We start from the raw sequence: 23,796 nt of genomic DNA, 5'->3' as shown, positions 1-23,796 counted from the left end.
AAGGAACAAGCGAGCAACATCAGTGGACTACCCATTGCAGAATTGCAACTTGGCAAGTCCAGTAAGTGATGCTTGCATCACAGAGCATTCAGTTGAGACGACATGAACGTCCCACTATTCTAGAGATCAGATGAGATGACGGAGTAGCCTTACCCTGCAGGTCCCAAGCGAAAGCGACCGGGGTAAAAACAATTAAAACAAACACCACGCATTTATCTCCGGTGATGAAGATGCGGCTGGAGTTAACGCAGGACTGTGATAGACTGTGATTAAGGATGCCGTCGGGTATCGTCGGAACGTTCTATTCCTCGCTATGGAAAATTTATCCTGTCCCCGTCCTCATTAACTGTCTCGGGTATAGATTCTTGCCCATCCCCGTACTCGTCGGATATTGGTCGGGTAACAGATACCCGACGGATACTGCATACCCGATAAACAAGGACACTTGGGGTCGCAGCTTTGTAATCGGAGACATTTCTTCTTCACTCGGGTATAAGTATCGGAGTCTCAGAGATGCCGAGGAGAAGGAGCGAGGCTACGAGGAGGACAAACAAAGGTGGCAGAGAGACCGAACTGATGAAGCGAGGGGCACGAGCGCTCGTGAGGCAAGCGTGCTTGTGCTGCTGGCGGAGATGGTGAGGAAAAATTGAACTAGGGTTCCTAGAACACACAAACTATATATATGATTGTTTAGATTTGGACCAAAATACCTATGTTGAGCTTCTTTGGGCCTAATACTCGCATGACAGCTCAAATAGTCGGGTTCCCCAATGGATAACGGGGACGGGTAAACATGGAACGTTCCCGTACCCGCTATACCCGTCGAGGATGGATTCTTGCCAATTTAAATACCCGTGGGTAAAGATATGATTCCATCCCATCCCCTAATGGATCAAATACCCGTCGGGTATCGGGTATCATATTGGGGGCCATTGTCATCTTTTAACTGTGATAGACGGCAAGCGGGGGAGGGGTGGTAAGCATGGGCGGCGCTTTTGGTGCAGCCTCCGTGCCGTTGTCTCCGGTCACAGTCTCGGGGCAGAACGGGGGACGCCACCAACTCCACGCCTCCGCAACCGCCACTTTCGAACCATTCGTTCCTACGCTTACGGCGCGCTGCCTCGCCATGGGCGTGCGAGTAACGCGATATCTCCCTGATTCGATCGTTGATCCCGTATTCTCCCTACCTTTTTAACCGCGATTACCTATGCTACATTGTTGCCTTGCGAACTTTCAACTTTTGGAGTCCTCCCCTGGCCGCCGCGACCGCGTGCACTTTCCCTGAACTTTTCACCCAGCCTTTTACCCTTTGCCAGGCGCGCCGCATGCGACAACGGCAGCAACCGCTACAGCGAAGCAGGCAAGGCAGGCCGACCCCTCCTCACCCACCCCACCACACCACCACCGCTCTCGCACCGGAACAAAACGCGGAGTGGCCGCGCAGGATTGCCTTCCTAGCTTCCTGCTACTATTCCCCGTCTCCGCACTATCGGCGAACCGATTCCGTGTGCTGTTGGCTGTCGCGTGTCGCCTACTTGGTACAGGCTCGGCCGCCGTCCCCCGCAGCAGCCGTTTTCTAGCTGCTTCCCGCTGGTTCGCGGCCGCCGTCCAGGGCGTCTGAGCGAGTGGTAACCCTGCCTTTTTGTTCCTGGGGTATTCCTCAGCTCGCACCGTTGTCGCTTCCCCCCAATCCAATCCTCCGTAACCGATCGGCGCGGATGGAGGCGCTGAAGAAGCAGGCCAGCAAGCTCCGGGAGCACGTCGCCAAGCAGCAGCAGGTACGGGTTCCTGGTTCCCCCTCTGAATTCGAGCAATTCTGCTTCGCGACGATCAAACGGGCGTGGCCGGATGCGCGGCGAGGGCACGGGATTTGAGCAGACCCTGGGAAGAACGTGTATATCGTGCTGTGTTGGTGTGCTTGCTCACGCAGTTGATTAGTTCTGCAAAACTAGTTTTAGTTTTGGGGTTTCGAGCTCCTAGATGTTGTGTATTGGGTTGGGAGGGCAGGAGCAATTGGAACTAGAAGCAACTGAATTGTGTGTGTCCTTTAAGCGTATTGCCAGCCTGCTTCTGGTTGAGTATGAGCACTCCCCAATTGCCCAATTCTTGCCGTTGGCCTGTGGCTGCTTATTTGTTCTGCAGCTGAGGGCTTACTTCATATATTCGCATAGACTGTAAAGCCATTCCCTTGCTTCCTTGCCTGTGTGGCCTCGTTGAGAGAGTTATGTGTCATGATGCAGGCGGTTCTCAAGCAGTTCAGTATGCGATATAATCAAGATCCTTCTCTTGTTGATGAAGCGGAGCTTGAGTGCCACCAGAATCTCCAAAGGCTTTACAGCACTACAAGAGCAGCAAAGGTATTAGTTAACTTCAGCTTACCACATGCCTCACAAAAATACTAGCCTAGCTGAAAGCTGATTGTTTAAAGGTTCTCTCGGCAAAAACTCTTGTTCTGTAGCATTTCCAGCGAAATATTGTACGAGGGGTGGAAGGTTTCATTGCGATTAGCACCAAACAGATGGAGATAGGTGAGTTTTGGTATTAGTTTTTCTGCTATATCTGTGTGCTTCCTTATATCTTGGGATATTTTGTAATCATGGTACGATGTTTCTGTAGTGAAAAAACTAGCCGGGGATTGTTGTAAATATGGAAACGACAATCAACATTTTGGTTTTGCTCTTGCAAGGGCATCTGAGGAGTTCGGTAAATCTCATAAACAAATAGAGAAAGAGCGGGAGGATCTTCTTAAAAGTCTCGGAGAGCAGGTAATGAAAATTTTTCACTTGTTGATAGAATTTTCATGGTTGTGAATGCTCTTTAATCCTTGAAGTAGCCTAGATCATCTAAGTTGATATATCTTTGATGTTAACTTTAGCTTATTGGCTTTATTGACAATTTTACAGGTTTTTGAGCCTCTCCGAGAAATGATAATGAGTGCTCCTCTTGAAGATGCTCGATTGCTAACTTACCGCTATCAACGGATCAGACAGGACATGGAGTCTCAGGTAACGAATCATAAAAAATATTTTTTTTCCCTACAGAGACTAGTGGCAGCTACTAATTGTGAATTATTTTATTAGATAGCTGATGTGATGAGAAAGCAGCTTAAATCCAAGGAAAGTAGTGGTAACACAGATAACTCTGTGAAACTGCAACATGCAGAATCGAAATTATCAGATCTTCGAACTACACTGGCAGCATTAGGAAGAGAAGCAACTGCAGCTATGGAGGCTGTAGAGGCTCAGCAACAGCAAGTAACATACGAACGCCTCCTTGCAATGGTATGATTTGGCTCGGCATATTCATATATTAAGTGAAAGCACCTGATCTATTTTCGCAGTGATTAAGATCTCCTGTATACAACCACTCAAGCCTTTCCGTCTCAACAACCTGCACTTAATTGCTAGATTTCACATTTCTAAAGATTAGCCATCCTTGGTACTATTTTCAGCATATCTCTTATATAGTTATCTATGATTCTTCTTGTGCTACATGTTCAGACTGGGGTTGGGTGTTGACCCCATCCTCAGTGTTCATTCTAGAAATTTGATTAACAAACCATCCCTTGTTTTGGAAGAGTAGAATTGGGATTTTTGGATTTAAACCTGTAACACAGGGTTGTCTAATCTAGGGCCTGTTTGGTACAGCTTATAAGCTGCTTGTGGCCAAAATAAGCTGAGACTAAGAGCATCTCCAAGAGTTTACAAAACTCACTAAAACGCTCTCCAACAACTCCTTATCTCAACTATCAATCTTTCCGCACTTGGGAAAATCAATCCAAGCATATACGCGCGTGTATCGATCGGCCAATCTGGAGGTGGAAGGACGTGGGGAAGAATATGGAATAAGGACAGGGTTCACAATGCAAATGCAAAAGAGAAAAAAGAAAGTATAAATATGGTTGTGGTGTTTTGTAAATAGTTCGAGATTCCTGATGCAAAATTGTCTTCTACCTTTTAGGAGCGAGATTTTCGAAACGGTTGGAGGAACCCAACAAATGTGCTCCCAACTTTTTGTAGCCACTTGAAAAAACTTATTGATCTACCAATTGTTTTTTAGAAACTCTTGGAGATGCTCTAAAAGCCAAATGGCATGTTTTTTACAGCTTTTTCTAGCCACGCTTCTCCCCGCAGCACCCAAAGCTGGGTCAGAGACCACGCTTTTGCTTTATTTGTTCAGCTTCTCAGATAAGCGCTTTTTTTACCGCTCTACCAAACAGGGTCCTAATCCTCTTTGATTAACTGTCTTCAAATGTCATAGGAGTAGTAGAATTTGCATGTTAACTAAAAGTTTTGGAACTCCTTGAACAAAGAATCAACATTTCTCTTGCTGTGGTCATTCGTTCCAACTTTGTGTTTCGAATTCCTGAATTCCCAGACAAATAGTTCCAGTATTGCCATGTGCTGCTGTGTTTGCAAACCTGTGCAGTCTTCTGTTACTTTGACTTGAAGAATGTCTATCACTCATCTGCATGTTTCTTGGATAAAGAGTTAGATGGCTCTTGACAACCCTTAGTCTATGCTTACAGGTTGATGCTGAGAGGACATATCATCAAAATGCTGCTGATATTCTGAATAAACTCCATGATGAGGTGCACAACTGGCCCAGAAAAATGTGCTTTTTCACCTGTATAGCTAGTTTGCATTGTCTTAAACCTTGATACGCTGAAGATTATTATGTTTCATTTTTCGCTTATGCGCAGATGCTCTATGCAAAGCATCATAATGAGTCAGAAAACCATTACGATGAACAGTCATCAGAGCCTGAATCAGATACAGGCCCAGCACAAGTGCACTCACATAGCACATCTGAAGATCCAGTATTAACTAAACCTAGCGAATCCACAGGAAATAGTCAGGAGGTGCAATTTCTGGGGGAGGTATGATTGTTTTTGGCCCTGCGTGCTGTGAATATCATTGTATATAAATGCATTAGTTTTTAGGATGTGTTTGCTCTAAGCTCGGCACTTCTCAATATACTATGCTTAGAATTTCCATGGTCCACCTTCTGTCTGGCATGAGTTTTATCCTATCTTCTGTTAAATATTTTAGATAATCTGATGGAGCTTTTTGGAAGTGCCATGTAATTTGGAACTTCTCTGCTGGTTACTTTTAAATTAAATTATAAATATATTATCCTACAATATAGTGTTTTAATGGCTAATTTTATGCATACATGATTTGAATTTCCTCATTCTCCAGTCCCATTTATTATTGCATGAGAAGTCCTGAAATTACGTGAACTCTGTGTTGGGTACATGATTAGTCTGAAATTACTGGAGTTTTATTTCTGATCCCAGCACCTAATTTAAATGAATAATGGATTTGATTGGTGAATGGATCTTCAACAAAGCTTGACACTGTATCACAATTCACAAGGGCTGAAAATAATTATTGGGTACAATTAGTCTGCGGTGCTGAACATAACAGCACATTATTCTATTAGCTCAGAATTTTTTTTACTTGCTTTTTGGGCAGGTTATTCATCCATTCGATGCTCAGGCTGATGGTGAGCTCAGTCTTGCGGTGGGTGAATATGTTGTGGTCCGCCAGGTACATGGTTTGCTTTATTTGTTGACAATTAAGTTTTATCGAGGTTGTGGGATACCTCATGGCCAAGTTGGGACAATAAATAATACAAATTCATAGCTCCCCACTAAATAATCTATAGTAATAATTCATAAGGCAGCATCCTATTGTGTAGTGCTGTAACTGTAACCAACTACTACGTATCTTTTAGAAAACGAACAGATGCGAGACAGCTTATAATTGTCCTGTTCGTCGTCTTGTTAATTCTCTGGGAGATATAGAGGGGGCCGGAATGCTGACTAAGCACATTGTCTTTCTTCACAGGTGGCGGCAAATGGTTGGTCTGAAGGTGAATGCAAGGGAAAGGCTGGCTGGTTCCCATCTGCCTATGTAGAGCAGAGGGACAAAGCCCCGGCAAGCAAGGTGATAGAGCCTGGACTTCTGACTACCTGATCCATCTCGTACTTATGGTTGCTGACTTGCTGTCATGGTCCTTTTTCTACATTATTGTACATGACATGTCCCATGAGTGATTAGCGTTTCGTAGAACATTTACCTTTCTGTGCAGCTTATTGTTCTTCTAGGCTTTTCGTTGGCTGGTAACTGTATGTAAAATATAGTTTTGGCTGTTAGGATTTCCTTTTGGTATTATAACATTGTACAGAGCTATTGGTGATGAGATGCTGTCAACTTGCCCTTTATATTCGGACATCATGCTTCCTGCCAAATTTATGCTAACCAATGATTTCATAACAGTGAGACTGGCACTGCTGCCGGTGGTTATGGTACGAAATACTGTAGACGTAGAAGCAGAATATGATTGAGGCTTTCTTCAGAAAATTTGTGTAGGTAGGTGTTACCGGTCTGAAACTAACCTTGTTCTTCCATATGGAGCTCGGAGGCTATTAACCTCCTGTAACTTTTTTGTACAGGTAGATCTAACGAGAGAGAATTTGCTCTAGATACATATTGAATGGTGCGTCGTTGTCCGGAACAGAAATAGAATAGGCAAAGGACGCAATTGAAGCGACCTGTACATCTGACTGGGCAAAAGAAGCTTGGTGGTTGGATGGATCCTTCGACCCAACTTCATCCGAAGTCTGAACCTCAACTGGCACGGAAACCCCTGTCCCCCCCCCCCCCCCCCCCCCCCCTCACCGGTCACCACCGCCCACAAGCTGCTGCTTTGCCCGACTCTGCAGGAGCTGAATTTATGGAGCCAAGACTCACATCTCTTCTGCTGCCGGTCCGGCGTAGCCGAGCACGAGGAGGCGGGAGGCCGCGGTTGTTTTCTGCCGCGGCACCCGGCACGCACATGGAGCCCGAAAAGCTCACAGCTCCAGCCCTCGCGGATGGAGACGCTTCATCGGCGGGGTGAGGGCGAGAGACGGCATCGGGCTCGGCACGCAGGCATCGTCATTGCGCAAGTGGTGTCCACGGATTGATGGCTTTGCGATTCAGCGTTTCCCCGCTCACCGGTCTGCTGAGGCCGTTGGGGCCTCGCGCAGTTATGATGGCTGTCTGACTCAGCGGCGTCGCTCGTTTCGATCGAAGAAACAGCGAAAAAAAGTCGCGGATGCTGGAGACCTGCCAGTGATCCCATTCAGCCTTGTCTGATCTAGCCGGCGTGGGATGGTACTGACATGTTCCTCTCCTCTCGCTAAGCATTGGCCCAGCATTCATCAATGCTACTGTGCCAGAAAAAGAGAATTAGGCCACTTGCTGAAACTTAGCTGAAATTGGCTGAAAAACACTGTTCTACCTGAAATGTTGCGAAAGAAAAATACTGTTTCGACTGAATAAAGAAGCCGAACAAACCGGATTTAAGGTAAGCCGAAAGAGACCTTAGAAGGATCAGACTATCAGTATGTGCTTAAGCTTTCTCACGTACTCCATACATCTACCATTATTAGAATCTAACACTGAGTCAAAGGGTCTCTAGTCCAACTAGTTAAAGCGTTCCGGCGGCACTCCTCAGGTTCTAGGTTTGACTCCCCGTGTGAGCGAATTTTAGGCTGGGGTTAAAAAAATCCCCTCGTCTGTCCTACGTCAAAGCATAGGTCTAAGGACCAGTCCGTTCTCACAGGGCAACGGTGCTGCTGTGTAAGGGTGGGGCAGGGGTTCGGAGGTTTTCTAGACCTGCGTGAGAATATCTTCTTCTTAATGCAACGTCTGGGATAATCATACCCTCACAGGTCTAGTTTTTTTTTTAAATCTAACACTGCTAGCAGTGGTCCATTTCTGTTCACGAGAACCCCAACATTTCAACATCGAAAAAAAAGAGAGGCCCAATGTTGTTAGTTGTTACTAGCAGTAGCTTTGCTTAAACAGAAACAACGGCTTCGGCTTATGATCAAGCTGAAGCAGCAGTTCGGCAGGGTAAAGATCAGGCTGCTGGCTTGGCAGATGGACAGGGGTCACGTCGAGAGGATAGGACACCGAGTATGAGACAGCTCAGCTCAGCAACCTCGGGGTCGCCTACTCGCCTCGTCGGTCAGGGGATCGGCCCCACCGGCTACTTCCGCTTAACGTACTAGGGTCTGCACCCGTAGTAGCGCCTTCGGCCTTCCAACATTTTTTTTCCTCTTTACTTATCACAGAACTCAAAACGGAAAAGAGGTCCATGGCATAGTTCGCTGGTTGGTTTCTGGGCCGGTTTGGACTGACTGGTGCTGGTTTATTATGAGAGAAAAACATTGTTGGCTGGTTGGTTTGGGCTGGCTGAAACCAACAAACGAACAGGCTGAAAAATTGCAGCGAAATAACAATACAGAGACTTATATACAAGTGTAAATTATTAATTGTGGAAACATTATTTTGAACGTGTTACAATCTTCCTGTGTGATTTAACATTATTTTCTATTAAGTGTATTCATAAAATTCAATAATATTATGATATTATGGAAGTACCTTTCAAAACATATACAAATGTGGATTCTGTGTTTTTCCAAAAAAAATATTAAAAACTATTAATGGTAATTTGCCCAAGACTAGTGGGAATGTTGCTAGAGATTTGCAACAGTGAGTGAAACAAATCTCTCAAACTATCACAACTAGATAAATACCCCGTGCGTTGCCGCAGGATTTGCATGGATAACCACTACATAGGAATGTGCACAATATACAGAGAAATGAAAGAAAATATGGTCATGAGTGTAACGATTTGTATTAGTTTAACGAATGCAGATTAAAGTGTCCATATAAGATAAGTGGTCTGCCTTTACTGATAATGCATGATACAAAAGCAAATAGATATGCCCAGAAGAGATGATACATGCATATGATCATCATGAAGGATTCCTAATGATAGTTCTTCTCAATTACAATCGAACATGGTCAATCTATTGATCACAACCTTTAGGCAATAGGCAGACAGTGTAGTGAGAAGCTTGTATGCGTGCATGACAATATTCTGCATACGGTAGAAAAAACAACATTACTATCCATTCTTTCCAATCATACAGATGGAAGAAGGTGCGTATGCTCATCCAATGTAGTAATTAAATTCAGAGATGGAGGTACATGCGAGTAGCAAGAGTAAAAAGAAAGAAAGAAGAAGATGCATGTGCTTATCAAATGTAAATAAGAAAATTAAGAGATGAGAGCTTGTGTATATCAAGCAGCAGACTAAGAGACCTGACATATAGTAATATATATGGCTGGTAAAACGTCCAGAACTTTTTGAGCTGAACCACAACCTGACAAAATTCAAAACAATAAGCTTGGCGATCAGAGAAAAGAGGAAGCTTAAAATTAGGAGCAGCTAGATACCAGAGTGGAGGCCAGCAGCACCGGCAGAGATGAAGATGCAAGCAGGCTGGCGAGCTAGATGACCCGTCTAAACTGTAAAATGATAGCAAGCGGTTGTGGTGCTGGCGTCCATGCCCTTGGCGTGGCTTCTATACCCGTGAAGCAATTTATAAGGAGGTAGATTAGACAGAAGTTGAAAGGAAGGATTGCGGAGCTTTGTTGATGGATGGATTAGTGGTGGTTAATAATGGATCGCGGAGCTTTGTGGATGGATTGATTAGTGGTGGATAATAATGATCTACCGTGGCCAGTGGAAGACCAAGAAAAAAGATCTGTGCGATGGTCCCATGAGGGCTGAGGCAAGACTGCAGGAAGTGAGCGCAAGAGATGCAGGTGCTGGGGGATCGCACTTCATAAGACGGTAGTGGGCCTCTGGTGATGACGTGGCTTGAGGAGATGCTAGAGAAATAAGCTAGTGTGGTTGAGGGCTGAGGCAAGACTACAAGAGGTGAGCGCAAGAAACGTAAGTGCTGAGGGATCGCACTTCATAAGATGGTAGTGGGCCCCTGGTGATGACGTGACTTAAGGAGATGCTAGAGAAATAAGCTAGTGGGGTTTTGTTTTATAAAAGTATACGATTAAGTACTTACACACATGATCATCTTGTCCATCCCTCACATTCCTCGAGGAACCACCATCAACTCTAAGAGGACTTCCAAATACATTTATGGGTTTTATTAAACATCATCCAACTTGTGCCATAAAAATATTAGAATTCCAGGATTTCGAACATTCGGATCCTAGGTTAAGAAGCTGGTCACAGCTTCTTCAATGAGATGAAGAGTCAAAGTTCAACTTTAGGTTTCTTTTGAGCTTCATTGAGCCTTTGATCTTACAGATCATTACCACTGAGTCACAACGACAATAAATATCTTATGGTTCGTAGGTCAAACAGAGAAAACCATGGGTTGGCGCTAAGAAATGAGATAAAATGATATGTGTTGCATTGTAAATATGTTCTAACCCTTAATGGATGGGATGAGAGTGAGACTTGATAAGATGAATATTGAGGTGAATGTAGGGGCAAAAAGGAGCATATATTTGCTAAGCAACAAAGGTGATAACAGTGTTTAATCATGTTACAAAAACTTAGGCTACATCTGTACATCATCACACATTGAGCTCGTGACGCGAAAAAAAAACTAACACCAATCTCAATCCAATTCAATGCCTACTTCATTCTAAAACCAAAGTGGCTCTAACTTTTTTTTTCACGTTGCACTTACAAAACCATGATGAAAAAGAGACTAGTTTACAATGAGGACAATAGAGAGTCTACCCTAAGAACAAGAGAAAAGATACAAGGGGTATCTATATACTCTTATAAAGATAAACCTCACTAGATGATTTTTCTCTTCATGCAAGGTGTCCACATCATTTTCCACTAAGTAACCCACTAGATATTTTATCTCTTCGTACAAGATGTCCAAATCATTCCTCACTAAGTTCATGTCATCCCTTATTAATTACAAAAAATATCCACGTCATCTCTACCACGTGCAATACTTTGTTTCATCACCTATTTCTCTATAATTAATCAAATATTATATTGGTTTTTCTTCTATTAGCTTATTGATTTTTAACTAAATCTGATACAATAAAATAACATGCAAATCAAATTCATATATATATATATATATATGTGTGTGTATGTATGTATGTATAGTATACATAATACCATATAGTAATGCTACATATATAACAGATTTATTTTTAAGAAAATCCCACAGCAACGCGCGGACAGTCTTCTAGTTGTATCTACATGTAAGCACCATCGAATTATAATAATTCCTATCTTTGCAACCACATGGGTCCCGTTCGGCTTACCCCATATTCGGTTTGTTCGGCTTCTTTTTTCAGCCGGAACAGTGTTTTTCTCTCACAACAATTCAGCCAGAACAGTGTTTTTCAGTCAGTTTCAACTAAATTTCTGCCAGCCGAACGGGGCCTAGTCCATAAGGAAGCTGTATATGTTTACATGGGCAATATATATTAGAGAGAGAGAGATTAAGTCCTTCTTTAGAGAAGCATCTAATAAATGGGTACACTATCTTCTGAGATGCATAATTCTTTCTAATAAGTAAGGACCAGGATTTTATTTTATATATAAATCTTATGAGCGAGGCGTATCCAATAATTCTGCACATACCCAAGAGGTAGAAATGAGACAAACCTTTTCACCAAACGAGCTAGGTTATGGAACACCCCACACACCGGATGCTCCCTCTCTTTCACGGGAGGAATCTCTCGCTTTCTCGCTCCCAACTGATATGTCATTTTCGGTCAGCATGCCATACACGTACATGCGCCCCTGATTAATCAATCAATCAATCCAGTTAGCTACGAGAAAGAAAGGTGTGGTGTGGGGAAGAAAAAGGCAGAGAAAGCGGTGCGAGGAGCAGAAAACGGGGGGTGATTAGCTGTTCGTCCCGTGTCCCGTTCCTCCTCGCCCACCACCGCACCGCACGCGGACAAAGCCGCCCTCCTCACGACCTCGCCAGTCGCCACACTCCCCAGCCCCCCCTCGCTCGCGCACACAGCACACCACCAGTCCAGTTCCCAGTACACTGCTCTACGCCTCACTCAGTACAACAGCGGCCAGCGGCTGCCTAATCTCTCCAGCCCTTTCGTCCCCTTGCCACGCCGCCCACCGCTGCCGCATCATCCGCCAGTTGCCGGCAGACGTCGCCTGGCCCGCGGCTTCCGCCTCCATTCGCCGCCGAGCCCCGTCCCAGATCGCTGCGGCGCTTCCTGCCAGCGTCGGCGCGGCGCAGGTACCCCGTCCTCGCGCCGGATCTGCCTCCGTTTCTTCTGATTTGCGCTGGCTTTGGTGTGCGGCCGTGGTAAATGCGAACGCGTTAGGCTGCCGCCGCCCCCCAAATTGCTGCGCTTAGTTCGTGCGTCGGTGGCGTCGCCTGTAGATGAGCCGTGCTTGCAGACTGCAGTGGCTTTGACTCTGGATGCATGCTCGTGTCTGGTAGTGCCTACTGTTAGCTGGGGTGTTTTTGCCTGCTTCTTTGGAAGTTACTAATACTAAAGGAGAGGAGGCATTGGATTGCTGGGAGCTGGAGCTAAGTGGCCGTGGATTTAAGCCGGGTAGTGACAAGCTCATTAGCCCTCCACGTGTTTCTCTTCGAGTTCGAACTAGAGGCTTTGTGGTTCTCCCCCGTTGTTATCCCCTTTGAAGGTTTGTGTCTCTGAAGCAATTATCCAGAGGCAAATTAGGAAAGTTTGCATCACATAGAAGAAAGAAAACATTTCTAATTTCCCACTGTATGACCGTCGATGTGTGCTGCATTTGATCTGCTGTGTGTTTTTTGTGATCATATCATGATTTATTTGCTGAAGCGCTTCTGGTTATGCTTTTGCCTTGTTAACTTTATTTTTATGACTGTTCCTGCTCCAGGGTTGGAAATCTATTTGACCACTCAGTGGGTGGCCTCATGTTAAATCCATTTCTGGTTTGAAGATGCTTCATCAATGACATCTGGAAACTGTAATAGTATGTGCTGATCTTCTATGCTGCACCACCTGCTTATCAATGGGCTCTTTCCTGAGGAAACAGCCCAGCTACCTCTTCATTTTGATAATTCTGCACCTTGTTGCTCATGGGGCAAGGACGCTGAGTTTAGATGGTATGTGATGGTTCTGGCTGCTATTTGTGGCACATTTTTTTTCCGCTTGTCCAAAATGCTAACACTCATTGGTATTCTACAGGCGAAGCACTTCTTGCCTTCAAGAAGGCAGTTACAAATTCAGATGGAGTCTTTCTAAATTGGCGTGAGCAAGATGCAGACCCCTGCAATTGGAAGGGTGTTAGATGTGATAGTCATAGCAAGAGAGTGATTAATCTGTAAGAACAAAGAATCATTCTTTAAGCTAACTTAGTTTGTGGTGTCTAGCTATCTACAGTTTTTGCAACAGTAATTTTTTTTTATGGGATAGAATTTCTCTAAAGAGAATGAAATTTCAGCATCTTCTATCAATGTAGCATCAATATCTGACTTACTCCTTTATTCAGGATTCTTGCATACCACAGATTAATTGGGCCCATACCACCAGAAATTGGAAGTTTAGATCAGTTGCAAACCTTGTAAGTGTGTTCTAAAAATGGCATCTCTTAACCTTTTCTTATTGGTATTCCCCTCATATCATTTGTTGGTACATCTAAACGTGTCTTTTTTTTTTGGCATAGGTCACTGCAGGGGAACAGTTTGTATGGTTCACTCCCTCCTGAACTAGGGAATTGTACCAAGTTGCAACAATTGTAAGTTTTCTAATGGCTAGAGTGCACTGTTCGGGGCATCAATGCTAGATAATATAACAAATAATCCATGGATAACACTGAACCATATCAAGTCAATTGCATGCTTCTTATGTATTACAGACTTTACTTTGTGTAGTATATCTTGTGTTCTTCTGATGTATGATGACTTGCAGGTATCTACAAGGAAATTATTTAAGTGGGTACATCCCTTCAGAATTTGGTGATCTGGTGGAACTCGAGGCATTGTAAGTTCAGATTTCAGAAGGAATTTTCTAAATCTCAATTGACTATTGATCAGTTTTCCAATATATCAGTGTTGTTTTTACTGTCCACTCCATATCAGATAGATCTCTCCAATGAGACTGATTCAAGCTTCCAGAGGGATTTACTATTTTACTATAGTAGTAGACCAAACCTAAAAGCCCAACTTAGAAAAGAAGTTTACAGACAGTTTGTGCTAGCCATGGTAAAAAAATTATAGATTGTTATGTCTCGATCTTTTTTCTCTTCCAGGGACTTATCCAGTAATACATTGAGCGGATCTATTCCACATTCTCTTGATAAGTTGTCCAAACTTACATCATTGTAAGTTTTTTTATTTGGGTAAATCCATCTAATTGTTATGAAAAGTTAATGGCTGAGATAAAAAATCATTTACCTGCAACCTTGTGCAGCAATGTTTCCATGAACTTCCTGACAGGAGCAATACCATCTTCTGGTTCACTTATCAATTTCAATGAGACATCGTGAGTGATTCTACATGTTTTATTTATGGCCATATCTATCTTATTCACTATCACACCTATGTATTTATGTTTGATCTTGTGAATCAGAAATATTGATTCATAAGCTTCTCTAATTTATCTCTCCATTCTCCAATGAGTAGCAATACTACTTTCCCATTCCGTAGATTCCAACTGAATTTTATTTTGGTAATGTAGCTTTGTTGGGAATCTTGGTTTATGTGGGAAGCAGATAAACTCGATGTGCAAAGATGCACTTCAATCACCATCAAATGGTCCGCAGTCACCTTCCCCAGGTACTAAATATATTATAGTAACATAGTTTTTAGCTGTAAGCGTGATCATGTTGTGATTTTATTGATATCTGCATCTGGTGTGTTTTATCACCAGTAAGAAACATGGCCTTGGCAGTTCTGAGTTGTGCAGGTTGATATGTTTGGCACATTTCTTTAAGGTCAAGAGATGGACCTACAGGCCATGTCTTTTAATCCTAGCATGCTAAGATGCTAAGAACCATGTGCCTAACTGTGGTCCCATATTCCTTTTGGGGAATTAAAAGCTATTGAATACGGCATCATTAAGTGTTAAACTCTGATAAGGTCCATAGTCTACTTAGGGAATTAAAAGTTTTCTTAGACATCATTGTTAAGTGTTAAAGTTAAACTCTGATAACTGATACCCATATGCCTCATAGTTGTGGATTCTGGATTGGATCAGATTTTGTGAAAAACCAGGTGCATGCATGCTATCGTCAAAGATGAATCTTGTGGAGAGCTAAAATGGTAACAATGAAGTAGACATTACAATAGGGAAAAAAAAGTTGGTGAAAGCACCACTTAGCTACAACATTGAAAGAGCACAAAGGATTATTTCTAACTTAACAGCCTTTTGAACCTGTATCTTTACCCGATACAGCAGTTTTGTGATGACAAACAACCTACCCTTCTAATTTGCTGGTGACCTGCTACGTATAAAGCTTTGCTTTGGGTGAGAACTGACATTTGTGTATTGCTGCTTGCTTGGGTTGGTTGCTCTTAGCAACCCCTTTGCCTTATAAGAGTCCCCAGCAGTCCCCACACTTGCCGTCCATTGGGGGGGGGGGGGGGGGACGGATCTGCGTGCTAATATGATCAGTATAAGAATCCTTCTAGCCTCACCTCTTTCAAGATGTAAAACACGTCAAACAGGCACATTTTTTCCCGAGAACCTGTGTTCAATAAGTTTACATGCAAGGCCTTCCATGAGTTGCAATTCTAGATTTGTACCTTTTGTGCTCAACAACTGCTCACTTTATTTCTTCGCATTTCAACTCTTGTTTTCTGGCATTCTTATGTATTTTGGTGGTCTTACAACAGATGACATGATTAATAAAAGGAATGGGAATTCTACCAGACTTGTTATAAGTGCAGTGGCAACAGTGGGAGCTCTCCTATTGGTGGCTTTAATGTGTTTCTGGGGTTGCTTTCTTTACAAAAATTTTGGAAAGAAAGATATGTGTGGTTTCAGAGTGGAGCTCTGTGGAGGTAACCATGGCATGGAATATGTTGTGCAAGTATTATTATTTTTTCAGAGGAAATTGACTTATGACATTGCTTGATTTTTCAGGCTCTTCTGTCGTGATGTTCCATGGGGACCTCCCTTACTCCTCAAAAGACATCCTCGAGAAGCTAGAGACTATGGATGAAGAAAATATCATTGGAGCAGGAGGCTTCGGAACTGTTTATAAACTTGCAATGGATGATGGCAATGTCTTTGCCTTGAAAAGAATAGTGAAAACAAATGAAGGGCTAGATCGGTTCTTTGATAGAGAACTTGAGATATTGGGAAGTGTTAAACATCGCTATTTGGTCAATCTTCGTGGTTATTGCAACTCTCCTTCATCAAAACTTTTGATATATGATTATCTTCCAGGTGGAAGCCTGGATGAAGTGCTTCATGGTAAAGTGTCATTTTTGTTTATCAGCTTACATCTCTTCGATTGCATTTATTTTTCATCTTGAGTTGCTTTCTAAATAAACATGTTAACAAGCTTGTTATCAGTCCCCTTTGCCACTATGACAAGTTAATCATGTTTTTGTTCAACACGAACAACAATTTTAGGCTTCTGGATATTATGGCAACACCATCCCACATTTGTTGCTGTCCAATTGCCATTACAAATCCCATCCGTCCAATGTCATCCCATCTCTTAGACTTACACAAGCCCAGTCAATGGAAACTATAATTTGTACTAGCCTGGTAGCCCATGTACAGTCCGAGAAGATACAATAGCAGCATTGAAACAATATTTTTTCTTCCACGAACACTGTCACTTGAGAGTATTGTCTATTTAAATGCAAATTTTAATGCACTTCTCATTTCTCATCATAAATTTGTTACTCCACAAAATAGTCATCACAATCATACATTCTTTATTTAAATAATGCTCCAATGCCCCTGCATAACCTCTGTGATCCCTACAGCAATGTGCAGGGCATCCTTCTAGTGTTTAAAGAATTTGCAGCCAGTCTCAACAAATCTTTCAGGATTCACTCATTTTTTTCTTGATCTGACACAGTGCAATTGTTTTTGTCCGAGAATCTTTGCAGAAAAATCTGAACAGTTGGATTGGGATGCTCGTATTAACATTATACTTGGAGCTGCAAAAGGCTTGTCTTATTTGCATCATGACTGTTCGCCTCGAATAATACATCGTGATATTAAGTCAAGCAACATCTTGCTTGATGGCAATTTCGAGGCCCGTGTATCAGACTTTGGACTTGCAAAGCTTTTGGAGGATGAAGAATCACATATTACTACAATAGTTGCAGGAACATTTGGTTATCTTGCACCAGGTATGTGGAAGTCGTTCTGTTACATCCTGAGGGGAAAAAAGAAGAAATGAACTTCTGTTTACTCTTTAATTGCCGCTTCAGACTTTCTCTGGTTGCTTAAATATCATTGTTAATTCTCTGAGCTAACATAAACAAAATCCAAATCCACAGAGTACATGCAATTTGGCAGAGCCACCGAGAAGACTGATGTCTACAGTTTTGGGGTTTTGGTACTTGAAATACTTAGTGGAAAGCGGCCTACCGATGCATCCTTCATTGAGAAGGGATTAAACATTGTTGGATGGGTATGTCCTGTTATGACCTTCCCTTTGATATGCACAGCTGTCATAAGGGCTCCATTATTTTAAATATATAAGACTTGTATACTTTCTGTGTGACCTTCGATCGAGTTAGAGTAACCTGACAGGATCATCTTGTCTTTTGGCAGTTAAATTTTCTGGCTGGTGAGAACCGGGAGAGGGAAATTGTCGATCTGAACTGTGAAGGAGTGCAGACTGAGACCTTAGATGCTCTGCTTTCTCTTGCCAAGCAATGTGTTAGCTCTTTGCCAGAGGAGCGGCCGACAATGCACAGGGTGGTACAGATGCTGGAGTCGGATGTAATTACACCGTGCCCTAGCGACTTCTACGATTCAGAGTAGTCTCCTGGACAAGCCACACTGCTGCTAATTTCCCGTGGAGGCGCATTCCTTTATTCTTTGCAGATATTGTGTAAATGCATTGCCGCGGTGTTTGGTCTCCAATCGGCTGGTTCAACGGGTGACAATTTTGCGTCTGTATACCTATGTATGTATCTGTCATGCTACAAGTTGGCTATATGCTGATTTAATAAGAGAACTTATCAGTAGACTACTGTGTGTTTAACCATCGATCTTTAGATACTGGGTAGATTGGTGCGGGATCTCCACAAGAAATGAAAAAAAAACAGTATTTTCTGTGGATATACGTGTTGGATGTGACGACAGTATTTTCTGTAGATACCACTTGTTCGATGAGACACAGAACTGTAAGGAACAGGAAGCTAACTTTGTCATGATAGTAATCAGACATGTTAATTGTAGCTTACGAAGCTTGTTAATTGTAGCTTACGAAGCACCGTAGGAATATATTCCAAAGAAGCCGTAGAACTAGCAACTCACTTTGGAAATTCTTTGAAACTGGGTTTACGACAGGTGACACTAATACACAACGCATGAGACTGAGACACAGCAGCCACAGCTCAGCCTGGGCATTCGGTTAACCGAAACCGATCGGTTCGGTTCTTCGGTTTTATAGTAAATTCAGTTACCTAGAAACTGCTAACCGATCGGTTCTTTTGAAAAGTGAGAACCGAGCAATTTGGTTTCGGTTCGGTTTCGGTTATCACCGAACTAACCGATTCTAAATTGAACATCGAGAAAATACATAGCTCAATGACCAAATTCAACAAAAAAAAAGAAGATATAGATCCATTCGCCTCCGTCGTGCACACAGGCGTCGGTCGCCGGGGGGAGAAGGAAGCAGCAGGCACGCGCCGCCGCGTCGGTCGCCGGGGTAGGGAAGGAGGCAGGGCCGGCCGGCCCGTTGCTTCGGCTATCGGGGTGGGGAAGGAGGAGGAGCGCCGCGGGTCGGGCCAAGGAGCAGGAGCACCGCCCCGCAGTTCGCCTCGCCCTGCTTGCTGCGGCGTGGGGTGGGGAAGCAGGGGCCATGCGCCGGTCGCCGGGGGGAGAGGGAAGCAGCGGCCAGCGGGCACGCGCCGCCGCCGGGGTAGGGAAGGAGGCAGGGCCGGCCCGCTGTGCCGGCTATCGGTGTGGGGAAGGAGGAGGAGCGCCGCGGGTCGGGCCAAGGAGCAGGCTCGCCCTGCTTGCTGCGGCGCGGGGTGGGGAAGCAGGGGCCATGTGCCGGTCGCCGGGGGGAGAAGGAAGCAGCGGACCGGAGGGGAGGGGCCGCGCGCCGCAGGGTAGCGAGGAGCCGAGGAGGGGAGTGGGGAGCGGTGGCGGCGGGATTAGGAGTGGGGACTGGAGAGTGACCGAGGACTTGAGGAGAGTGAGTGAGTGACCGCTGAGGACTTAGGGTTTACCTTGGGCTGGGCTGTATTCTATGAGCCACGGCCATCAACGAGCGCAGAGGCAGAGCTCAGATTCAATTCGGTTATTTCAGGTCATTTCGGTTAACCGAGTCCTGGAACCAAATTAACCGTAATAATTTCGGTTCCTGGGAATCTGGAACCGAACCGAATATTTCAGTTTCGGTTAGCTCGGTTTCGATTCCGGTCAGTTCGGTTCGATTGTTTTCGGTTTTTTGTGCCCAGATTGAGCCACAACACACGCTACTCAAGACAACCATGATACCAGTACAGTGACAAGTGTGTTACACGGACGCTAGAATTTTATGGACCCGACATGTGAAGAACTACCCGATCGATCGACACAAGACGAAGACGGCACTTGAACTACCCGATCGGTTATTGAGCAAAAGCGCCAGGCTCCTCTAGCCGGAAATCTGGATAGACTTGACGTCGGGCTTCTTGACCTCCTCCTTAGGCACGGTGACGGTGAGCACGCCGTTCTCCATGGACGCACTGATCTGCTCCGTCTTGGCGTTCTCCGGCAGCCGGAACCTGCGCAGGAACTTGCCGCTGCTGCGCTCCACGCGGTGCCAGGTGTCCGTCTTCTCCTCCTGCTCCTTGTTGCGCTCACCGCTGATCTGGAGCACGTTGCCGTCCTCGACCTCCACCTTCACCTCCTCCTTCTTCAGCCCCGGCACGTCGGCCTTGAACACGTGCGCCTCCGGTGTCTCCTTCCAGTCGATGCGGGCACCGGCGAAGGAGGCCGTCTCCGAGTTGGAGCCTCCGAACGAGGGGAAGAGGCTGCTGCCTCCAGAGCCAAAGGGAAAGCCCTGGAAGGGGTCCCAGAGGTCGAGGGAGAAGGGGTCGAATGCGCTTCCACGGCGAATCAGCGACATTGTTGGTCGGACCGACGGTTGTTGCTTCGAGTTTTGAGTGACGCGGGAGATTGGAATTGTGGTTTGCTTCGGCGACTCAGGTGTCTGTGTTTCTTGGCTGTTCTGACTTCTGATGAGGAGCGTCGAGGCGGGGACGGCTCAATTTATAGCAAGCGACGGGAGGGCCTGGCGGTGGGCTTCCAGAGTTTTCCCGTGTTCCCTCGCGTGGGCTAGAAGTTACTAGATCTCACTGTTGGGCCAGAATTCACTCAGACTTCCTATGGACTGTATCCAACGTAATGAACCTACTAGATTGATCTGGAATCTTCGACAATCTCGGAAGGAATTCCCTTGTTCGACCATCACGGTTGGCCCAACCGTTTCCATTTGTGGCCCAGTCCTCCAAAGTTTTTTTAAACCTTTTTTAATTAATATTTTAATAATAATCGCTCCTAAAAAGAAATTGCACAAGGTAGCCCATTTGGTCGCGCCATCATGCACCACTTTGTCGCTGCCACATGTGGTGGCACGACAAGGGGCGACACGGTGTCACGCATCGTTGACCAGAGCTGGCGTGACGGTCTGTGGGGCTCGCCCTGTCGTGCCGGTGGTTCAGGTGCGATAGGTTTGTCGCGACGGGCTGGCACGACATGGTTATATAGGATTTGGCCGGCCCGTCCCACTTTCCTTTCTCTCTCTCGCTCTCCCTCTCCTTCACTCGACCGCGCGCCTGGGCACCGCCGTCGCCGCCACCCCGCGTCCCCGGCCGCCCCATCCATCTTCGCCCGCACCGCTGGCGAGTTGAGCGGCTGCTCCTGCTACCCTCTCTCTCTCCCTTTCCCTCGTGAGGCAGGGGAGCGGCACCAGGGGAGCAGGCCGGCTCCCCGCGTCGTCGGCACTTTGCCGCGGCGGCGCCACTGGCAAGGCTTCTCCCAGCGTGGTCCGCGACCTCCCTGCTCCGTGGACTCAAGTACACCGCCAGGTTGATCTTCCCCCCTCTTTTTCTTGATTTCTTGCCTCATGAGTTGCATGACTAGAGTTAGGAAATTAGGGATGGTGTCAATGTTTTTATCGTTACTTGTTAGTATTTGATGCGTAGATTAGGTTTAGGATATACTCTGCCCGTGGATTGGACGTAAACTACGCATTGCATGGACTTTGGTAGTTGATGTATGGTGGATTTAGATCGGAATGTTTGTTGCCTTTGTTGACGTCATTGTGAAGTTTGTGTTATTTATTGTATTACTGAATGGATATGATTTATTTCCGAAATGTGTAGTTCATGTGTTGTTGATGTGTTGGTTCATATTTTGAAGATGGATCGGTTAGTGCGATTGTTTCATGGTGGCAAAGTGAAAGGAAACGGGGAGTTCGAAAGCATGCACGAACATGTTGAGTTCTTTAGCAGACCTCCTACCTTTGATGCTTTGGTTAGCAAGTGCCAGGATAAATTTGGGTGGCCACTAAGTTTGAGAGGCAGATTTGACTGTGGGAAGGAACGAGCACATTATGTGTTGATGTCTTTGTCATGTGAGGATGAATGGAAGAATTACATAGAGGTTGTCAAGAGTAGCAGTGTTAGGTGCTTGGAAGTTGTCGTGGAAAAGGGGTCTAGCCGAATTGTGGTGGCTGTGGATGATAGTGTGAATGTGGATCACGTAGAGAACCTTACCCAAGACAAAGAGTTGCAAGGCGGTTGTCGTTAGAGAAGTTGATAGGTCATGTGAGCCCTGGTGCCTTGAATGATGATTTCGATGAAGAAACGTTTGATGAGGACGATGGCAACAGGAGATGGAACACATGATATGGACGACATATTCCAAGGATCGGAGGATGACGAAGTTGATGTTGCCTCCGTGGATGAAGATGACTTCACTTCGGGGCCAAGTACTTTGGATAATGTGTTAGAAGGACGAGTAAAGGTTCGAGCCTAGCAGCGAGGACAAAAGTGATTGTTGTGAGGGAGGGTTTGCGGATGCAATAGGAGTCCCAGCTCATGGGTCATTGAGAATGGAGTACAATGACGTTGAGTTGAGGCAATTGAAGGTTGTCCATGTCGACAGTGGCCTCGAATCTAGCAGAGCCAGGTCGCCTCGCCTCGTCTAGGCCTTCGACGGTGGCCCCCGAGCCGGGCAAAATAGGTCGCCCTCCTCTGTCCGAGCCCTCAGCGGCGCCTCTAGAGTCGGGGGGGGGGGGGGCGGCCATTTTGATTCGTCCTGAGCCCTTCCGAGCCGAGGGAGGGCTTGAAGCGGCAACAGTGCCAACGAGGAGCAGCCGGGGTAGGGCAAGCCGGCGCCAAAACATCATCATATGATGGTGTCAAGGTGAGTCAAGAGTTTTTGTCATCCTTTCATCCTAATGAATTTTTGCCGTGAACTGACCGCCATGTGTCTTGCAGTGTCGGAGGACGTGGGACTCTCCTATGGCTTGCTCCAAAGAGATCCTCCTCTGGCAAGCGTGCCAGGGGCCGGCTGTCGCCATGCCGGTGGAGGGTGCGAGTGGAGTTGGGGTGACCACAGCATCGACTAGGGAGGCACAGCCGATGGCTGCAGTCCATGGGAGAGCAGGAGGAGGAGGGCGCGTCATGGCGCCCGTGGTGGGTGCGGACATGGCCTGGTCAGTATCCTTCGATGTCGTAGGCGGAGGAGGCATGGCCAGAGCCACCTATCCTGTGTAGGTGGCCTGTGTCTACGGCGGGGTGAACGAAAGGGGGCGCACCCGAGGCATCCTTCGCGGATGTGGCGATAGGGCAGACCTTCGTGTCCGCATCACCCACCCCCTCTGTCGCTAGAGGAGCTGCTCTAGAGGAGCTACCGCCGCTAAAGAGGTTGGTGCCGCTTGAGGTCAGTGCGGGGATGTCCCGGATGTCTGGTCTGGGTAGCTGCCCTTGATGAAGCGATAGAGGAGAGGGAATGGGGGGGCATCCACACGAAGGTTGGGGACACGGTTTGTGCCCTGACCACCATGATGGGCTCAATGCGCGACATTGTCGCCCCGGTTGGCCAAGTATTGTATGATCCGTGCTTCTGACCCCCATGTTCTCTTTCCGCACCTCTAAGTCTTGTCTTCTTTATAGCTCCTTATGGCCCAGTAGCTGGGAGAAGTCCTAGCTCCTTGCTGAGGAGACACGGCAGAGTGAGGGGCTGGCCGCACAGCTCGCTTGCCGCATGTTAGGAGGTGGCTAAGCTTGCCCCTTGTCGCCCGAAAGGTGGCCAACCTCTAAGTCAGGGAGAAGGACTCTCACAACTGACGCCCGTGAGGACAAGGAGAAGCTTGTGGCCCTAATCGAGAGGACATGCACGAACGCCATGGAGGTCGAACGGTTACGGAAGCAGTGTGACGATTTGCTCTAGGCCATAGAGGAGCTCCGCTCAAGGACTGAGATGGCTCGCCAAGAGCGCGCCGACGCTCAGTAGTGGGTCGAACACCTCGAGAAGGAGTTGGAGGGAGAGAGACCTGAAGGTTGTAGCTGAGGGCATGTCCGCCATGCTCGCCACGAAGGTCGGGTAGCGCCAAGAGGAGGTCCAGCGCCTGGAGGCCGATGTGACCCGGCAACATGATGAGGTGCATTGGCTTTGGGCGGACATGGATGGTAAGTCCCCAGTTTCATTTATTGTCTTTCTCCCTGGAATCCGTGGTAGGCCTTTTGACGCGGTCGGTATGTGACTTGGGTAGGTCTCGACGACAAGCTTG

General features: G+C 46.0%; 3 protein-coding genes across 4 annotated transcripts; 2 read left to right on the top strand and 1 right to left on the bottom strand.

Moving 5' to 3' along the window:
* Positions 1-1,264: 1,264 nt before the first annotated feature.
* On the top strand, positions 1,265-6,229 carry LOC136501965 (SH3 domain-containing protein 2-like). Its single transcript, XM_066497471.1, has 10 exons — positions 1,265-1,778; positions 2,241-2,357; positions 2,459-2,528; positions 2,617-2,765; positions 2,904-3,005; positions 3,081-3,281; positions 4,529-4,591; positions 4,703-4,879; positions 5,478-5,552; positions 5,853-6,229. Exons 1-10 carry the CDS (start codon positions 1,719-1,721, stop codon positions 5,979-5,981), a joined length of 1,143 nt encoding a protein of 380 aa, XP_066353568.1. The 5' UTR covers positions 1,265-1,718; the 3' UTR covers positions 5,982-6,229.
* A 5,507-nt stretch (positions 6,230-11,736) lies between these two features.
* On the top strand, positions 11,737-18,028 carry LOC136548014 (LRR receptor-like serine/threonine-protein kinase FEI 1). Of its 2 annotated transcripts, none has more exons than XM_066539679.1 (14): positions 11,737-12,112; positions 12,745-12,973; positions 13,056-13,191; positions 13,360-13,431; positions 13,534-13,605; positions 13,779-13,850; positions 14,119-14,190; positions 14,280-14,351; positions 14,547-14,644; positions 15,704-15,871; positions 15,954-16,286; positions 16,937-17,182; positions 17,333-17,466; positions 17,610-18,028. In XM_066539679.1, the coding sequence occupies exons 2-14, from the start codon at positions 12,880-12,882 to the stop codon at positions 17,820-17,822; spliced, it is 1,782 nt and encodes a 593-aa protein (XP_066395776.1). In that variant the 5' UTR covers positions 11,737-12,112; positions 12,745-12,879; the 3' UTR covers positions 17,823-18,028. The 2 variants fall into 2 exon arrangements, with proteins under 2 accessions (XP_066395776.1, XP_066395780.1); XM_066539683.1 differs by lacking the exon at positions 11,737-12,112 and adding an exon at positions 12,244-12,525.
* Positions 18,029-19,493: 1,465 nt separating this feature from the next.
* LOC136501956 (17.9 kDa class I heat shock protein-like) lies at positions 19,494-20,247 on the bottom strand. Its single transcript, XM_066497463.1, has one exon. It carries the CDS (start codon positions 20,122-20,124, stop codon positions 19,651-19,653), a length of 474 nt encoding a protein of 157 aa, XP_066353560.1. The 5' UTR covers positions 20,125-20,247; the 3' UTR covers positions 19,494-19,650.
* Positions 20,248-23,796: the final 3,549 nt, after the last annotated feature.

The sequence above is a fragment of the Miscanthus floridulus genome, chromosome 1 (genome assembly GCF_019320115.1).
Source record: "Miscanthus floridulus cultivar M001 chromosome 1, ASM1932011v1, whole genome shotgun sequence".
Taxonomy (NCBI): Eukaryota; Viridiplantae; Streptophyta; class Magnoliopsida; order Poales; family Poaceae; genus Miscanthus; species Miscanthus floridulus.
The sequence above is the reverse complement of the archived record's forward strand: the minus strand, read 5'-3'. Positions and strand labels throughout refer to the sequence as shown.